The sequence below is a fragment of the Olea europaea genome, chromosome 2 (assembly GCF_002742605.1).
Source record: "Olea europaea var. sylvestris chromosome 2, O_europaea_v1, whole genome shotgun sequence".
Lineage (NCBI taxonomy): Eukaryota > Viridiplantae > Streptophyta > Magnoliopsida > Lamiales > Oleaceae > Olea > Olea europaea.
The window spans coordinates 28,077,666-28,084,294 of NC_036238.1; the positions used below are offsets into that span (position 1 = coordinate 28,077,666).

At 35.2% G+C, this 6,629-nt stretch overlaps 1 protein-coding gene across 1 annotated transcript in view; it reads right to left on the reverse strand.

Annotated features, from left to right (window-relative positions):
* Window positions 1-6,044: 6,044 nt before the first annotated feature.
* Window positions 6,045-6,629, reverse strand: part of LOC111374944 (nucleosome assembly protein 1;4-like) — a 7,101-nt gene continuing 6,516 nt past the window's right edge. Inside the window, exon 10 of the mRNA XM_022997710.1 lies at window positions 6,045-6,182. Coding sequence (XP_022853478.1) covers window positions 6,045-6,182 — 138 coding nt within the window. The remainder of the gene's footprint in view (window positions 6,183-6,629) is intronic.

Here is a 6,629-nt window from a genome sequence, read left to right on the forward strand (position 1 = left end):
TAGATTAAAGCCGGTTGGATTGGTTGTTGTTAGAGAAATGTACGTTGGTCTGAGCCCAAAAAAAAAACACCAATTTGAAGATCCTTGGAGAAAGCTTCCACAACAATTTCTCATGTGTTACTCATGCTTGGAGGAAGAAGCCCTTCTATTAAATCAATTGGAGGAAGGATTACTACTAGGTAGTGGTGATGTAGCTCTTATTAGTTCGAACCGGTGTCAGTAGCTATAAACTCTTCTTCTCAATGGGAATCATAGTCCTATAGTACCCAAGTCACTGGACTTGCCTTTCTCGCTTGAATTAACTTCCTAAATCTTTTCCTACTCATTGACTTGGTAGAACCTAGGGATATCAACAAGTCGAACCGAGCCCGTGCCTAAAACTTTTGACTCGAGCTCGACTCGGTTAAAATGGTCAAGCTTTTTTATGAGCCCGAGCCGAGTTGGGCAAGCTCTTTTTTTTTTCTTTTTTTTTTTTTTCTTTCTGGCTGCCTTGGCTCGTTTTTTTTTTCCCTCGTTCCCTTAAAAGGTAGAATTTGCTGCCTCCTTTTTTTATTTAAATTAAAGGCTCGCGGGTCAGCTCGGGCTCGACCTGTGTCCCCAAAATGGGGCTTGGCCCAAGCCACGAACTGGGCCAGCTCGAGCTTTTTTCGAGCCGGACAACAGGTCGCCCGAGCTGTTGAGCCTTTTTGACACCCCTATTTCAAATAGGATAATTCATGAAGAAAGAGCTTCTATATTAGATGATAAATTGTACAAAATACAAATAAAGAAAGCAATCTACTCATGTCCAGGCACAATAGTAATACCCTCCATAGAATAACGAACTTTGTTATTTTTGAAACTAGACCAAGTTCTTGCTTACAACTTGCCATTATTAGACAATTTCATTTCCGTTCTTATTGAGTACACATAGAATCGTGCTCAATTTGCTTCGATGGCTCTAACTGCCAAAACTATTCATACGATCTATAACATGTACGATAAGGCTTGAAGACAAAAGACTTGAGGTGAAAGCCCTGAACTTAAAGACAAAAACATAAGCCATTTGCTTCCAACTTGTACTTTGACTTATTATGAGGGACTAGGCTATCATGGAGAGAAGAGGTTTGGTTATGCTCTATAACTGGCTTCTCAGGTAAGGGTCAAGTTACTCACTTCATACATATATGGACTCAAAGAAAAGTCTTCGTCACATATATGCTGTTAGGTAGATAGGATGGGAGGTCTCACATGAGCTGTATTCACGAAATGAAATAACTTGATTGAACTCTACTTATTGAACGAGTTAGGGAACCTAATCTATTCTCTCTTATAAGACCGATTGACTTCTAAAAAACAAGAGCTAGAATGGAGGGTCAAGCTCATTTCTCAGCCTTCTTTCCTTAGCTATAGAAAGAATTATCCTCCCTCTTTTTTATTTTCTCATTCTAAAGCTTGAAAGCTAAACTACTAACCTTGCCTTGAGGAACCTATTAGGCGTAAGGATACTGACTTATTTGACGTATCCTTCCCTCCCTCATCCATAAGCCCAGAGAGAAAAGAATGATAAGCATAGGTCTAGCCTATGATGGTTGCAAATAGTGGTATTTAATGATATTAGATGAGTAGCACAATGTACTCGTGTTTTGTGATTGTGGTGGTCACGACAAACAACAATGTAGAGTGATTTTGGATGATTAACATAATCTGTTACTCATGTTTTGTAGTTGTAGTGTCGACATACATTTAACACATATGCTACCCTAACATGTAGCTCGTAAAAAAATACTGATTTTTAGTGAAAATTAAATATTAATTTTTTTAAAGATAAGGTATACTTAGAAAAATTATAAAGGGAGGTAAATGTGAAATATTAATTTGCAATGAGAAAAGGTATTTTATATATTTGTAAGACAAAGTACAGTGTTAAAGATCATCCAAGGCCCAATTCGAATATGGGCCTAGTTATGGATCTAATATGGAACCCATTTTAATTAGGACTGGAGAAATGATATTTCAAAAGGGAAGAGTTCATAAATCAGGTGTTAACTATGTCCAATTCAAAATCCATATTATAAGTTTCTTTAGTGCAAAAATCAGGTTTTAGCTAATTAATTAAAAATATTTATTAAATAATGATAATAAAGCCACAATTATACTATTCATGGTCACATATTTACAATTATAGATCACATATTTTATTTATCAGTCACATATCATCAAATTAATTGATTATAGATTTTTTCGAGGTCACAAATCACAATTTTGATAAGTTACAGATTATGTCGAGGTCACAGATGAAAAAATTATAGGTCACAAATCCAAAAAATTATAATCACGGGTCACATATTTTCAAATTTGATAATCACATATTACATTTTTTTAGTCACATATGATCAAATTTTAAGGTCACGGATCAAATAGCCGATCACCACTAACTCCACTGCCACCACCGTCACTTGTAACCACCATTACCCCCGTCGCTACCGCCAACACGAACTTCAACAAAATCAACGCAACCAGATCCACCCCCCCACCAAAAAAAAAAAAAAAAAAAAAAAACCACCATCGTTGTCTGAACCACACCATTGCCGCCTCTAGATCCACCACCAACACTGTCACCGCCTAAAATACGAATATCACCACACTGCACCACACCACAACACCCTCATAGCACCAACAAAATCGACTTCCACAAACATAGAACTCACATCACATGCCACCAACACAAACCGGCTTCCACTCACACCGCACCAACAAACCGGCTTTTACACACTTCTGCGCATCGAGCCACTGTTGCATCGTCATCGACTAGATGGTCGCACAGTGCAGCCACGATGACGCTGCTATGAGCGCTGACTTCGCGGTGCTCAGATCAACGAGTGACGATTTCGACTGGCCAGATTGCTCACAACACCGCCTACGAGGGCGCTGCACCGCAGCAATTATGTCGTCGCTCAACTCCCACGTCTCTGGCGGCGGTGCTCTTCAACGATGATGGAGGTTTGAGGAAGAGAGAGGGTAGAGAGGGAGACGGTGGAGAGAGAGACATAAGGAGGCGAGAAGTGAAAAATATGAGGATATGAAAAAATGATTAGGGTTTGTTTGGATTAGGTAGTGTGAATATAAATAATACATGATTTCTGATTAAAAAACATTTGCACTTGATTTTTGCACTCACATCTTTAAATACCGGGAATCCTGTAATTTCCTCATTTCAAAAACCTAAGAAAAAGGTCTCTAAATATTTTGGAGATGGTATGATGCAAATATTAGCTAATTGAACCTATTTAAGAGAAGACAATCGGAAACGAGAAGACTGTTATCAATTTTTGAAAGTTAACATTCATGAACAATTTTTCAAGATAGTATAGCATCTAAGCTATGATCGAGAATCGATGAGCAATGCACATTGGATACTATAAGAAGAGTCTTATAATTTTTGACAAACATTCTAAAAGTCAAGCAAGATTTTTCTTATTTTTTGATCAAAACGGGAGTTTTATTTTTGTCAATTTCCTTAATTTTTAGAATTTTATTTTACCAATATATCCTTACAGTAATTTTCTAGACAGTTCAAACAAGACCTAGCATGGTTATAAAAATCGAAACGAATTGCACTAAAGAACCGATATGCATTTGAACCACTCAAAGCCCAGCAGAATCAACCGGTTTGAGAAGAAACCCCGAACAAACCGCCCCAACTACGAAATCCTCTTTAAGCAAAATTAAATTGAATTTGGTGGGAATTCAATTCCTCGTATGGTATTCCAGTTAGTAAGGTGCAGTGAAAATAAGAATGACAAAGCAAGTTGTTGTTGCTATTATTATTAGAACATATATTTCAGTTAATATTATAATGCAGGAATCTAATGAATGCTCTCATGTAAAAAATTTATGGATGTATGCTTCTCAAAAGGTGTTGTGTTGTGAAGGCAACAATGATGAAAAATATGGAATCAACGTGGAGAAAGTAGTAGAAAAGTACATAGATTTATGGGGTTGACAGTAGATATCCACGAATGCGAACACAAAAATACCCCTATACCGTACCACCGCCCCCACACCACCAACCTATTAAACTTCCATGACAAACAAACAGTGGATTACAAGCTCAAAAGGTTGACACCATCATTCCACTCCACTTCAACATCATCTTAGCTTTTGCAGTATGTATACATGTTTTTTGCTCTATATGAACCATATATTATAACAAAAGGCAATGAAGGCGTGCAAAAATTTTCTTTGACGGGATTGAGTCATAAATGAACAATAAAAACTTTAGTTGTTAATGAGAATAGGGACGACAATACTTTTGCATGTACCTTAAGCCCCCCGTTTGATGATCATTATTTAGCCAAAACAATGTTTTGAATAGTGATTTTTAAGAAAATGTGATTAAAAATTAGGAAAAAAATTTAAGTTTACATGCAAAATAGTTATTGTATGAATGTGTAGTTGAAAATGAGAACGTAAAAAAATAAATTGAAATAATGATTGTCAAATAGGAGCTAAATAAACTTCTAGGTTGAAATTAGTAGAAAACAAGGAAGAAAGAGTCGATCATACAAAAAATAATCTATAATTGCTTTTAAAGGTGTGACAATCACATTTTGCGAGTAACTCCAACATTTTGTTCTTTTAGACACGACAGCCTCTATGAAACTGGCATTAAAATATTCTTTATTAAGCTTTTTATTGCTGTAGAACAACAATTTGAAGAAAAAGCTACAATTTAATTATTAAGATCTCCCCGTGCTAATAAAATAAATACAAACGTTTGCAATCAAATATAACCATGCCTTCTAGGGTCAGCCACACTCAATAAAAATAAATAAATAAATAAATAAAAATAAAAATAAAAATGGAAAGGTCAACTTCTCTAGTCTTTTTGTCAAATTAAAGTATTTTTCTACAAATTCCAAAGTATTTTTTTTTAATTATTAAATATTTGTGAGGTTATTCATATTCCAAGTAACATGAAATCCATTGACTGATTTTTATATATTTACAATTTGTTAGTTAATTGTTTTATATTTTATTTACAGAAATGCAAAAGAACCAGAAAATTAATTAGGCCACAAATTGTGTAGGCTCCTCTCCACCTTGACCTTTTGTAAAGCCAAAGTCTTGGTCTGGCACGTCTCCTTCCAGCCTAACCACAGCTCATCAAATTTGGTTTGCGAAATCAATTCTATGTGCCCACATGACGAAATTTTATGACTTTTGTCTCGTTTCATAGCTAGAGTTGTAACACACGATTAATTTTAAGTTCTGGATCCCCATTTTTATTTATTTTGGGGTTTCTCTGAATTTGAAAGTTACCACCTCCTAGATTTTCATGCCAAGATACGTACCAAGTAAATCCATAGCGTCTACAATTTTCATCATATCCTCCTTCCTATGTGTCCAATGACATATCCTTAGGCCTATTTCGAAAGTGAGAAGTCCTTGATCCGAATATTGTACAGTTAATTAATAACAGAATAATAACGAGAAAGAAAAAAAAAACTGCAATTACAATTACAGTACAAGTACCCTTTTGTTTAAAAGTCATTCGAGTTTTTCTGGAAGTATGACTTTGGCTTTTTGAGTTACTTCATCGTTGTAGTGCAAAGTACTAACTTGATTAAACTTTTGAATGCTTACAAACTTGTCAAACATGCATTGAATTCGACCTCAACCATTGTCATTAACTAATCCGTTTTTCTTAATAGGTCGATTCGAACCAAGGTAGTCACTTAGATCAAATGTTGGATTAGGAACATGGATTTTTGGATGTTAAAATGTACGTAATGGTGGATCACTCTCACACGTGTCGATGGTGTCGTGGTCAACAGTACAAATAAGATTCCATGGTTGGTGGTGGAACACCTCGCAAAGGTCTATTTCACCACCTCATTTTCTTTTCTTTTCAATTTTTTTCCCCTTTTTCCTCAATAAACGGAGATTTTGATTTCAATAATTAATGGAAATACTTCCAATTTTAACCTCTGTTTGATGAGAAAAACTTCAGTTGGACAATCTTACTGTCCTAAGTGGTGTGATTGTCGAATGAGAAGTCATCACTTCATTGAGTACCCCACTCTCGCTCTATGAGGTGAGACCAACTCGGGATTTGATTTTTTCTCTTTCCACCTCAATTTCCAAGGTGCTCTCCCATCATTGGATGAGAGTGGGTCACCCGATGAGGTGGTTGCTCCCTATTCGAATGTTGCATCATGAAAGACGATGCAATCGTCCACCGAAGTTTTTTCTCCTGTTTGATCTAGCTAAAAAAGTTGACAATTGAAATTAAAGTTAACAATAAGTTTTAATTACATATTTATGAGACCCTCCCATCAAGTAAATTATCAAATTTATAAGATCAAAATAAATGAATTATATCCACTGTATTTATGTTTTTCTCAAAATTCTAACTAAAACAATTATAATTTATAACTGAACCTAATTTTGATTTTGACATTGATAAATACGTCATTTTTTATCATATTAATACATCGTCATTAAAAAGTCAATTAATTAAGTAACTTATTATAATTACTCATTAATGGTTAAGCAGTTATTGTCTCTCATCCTTCATATTCCACTATCCTTTTTCTCTCTTTATGTATATATAAATGTATATGCATTTGTTTCTCTCTCTCTCT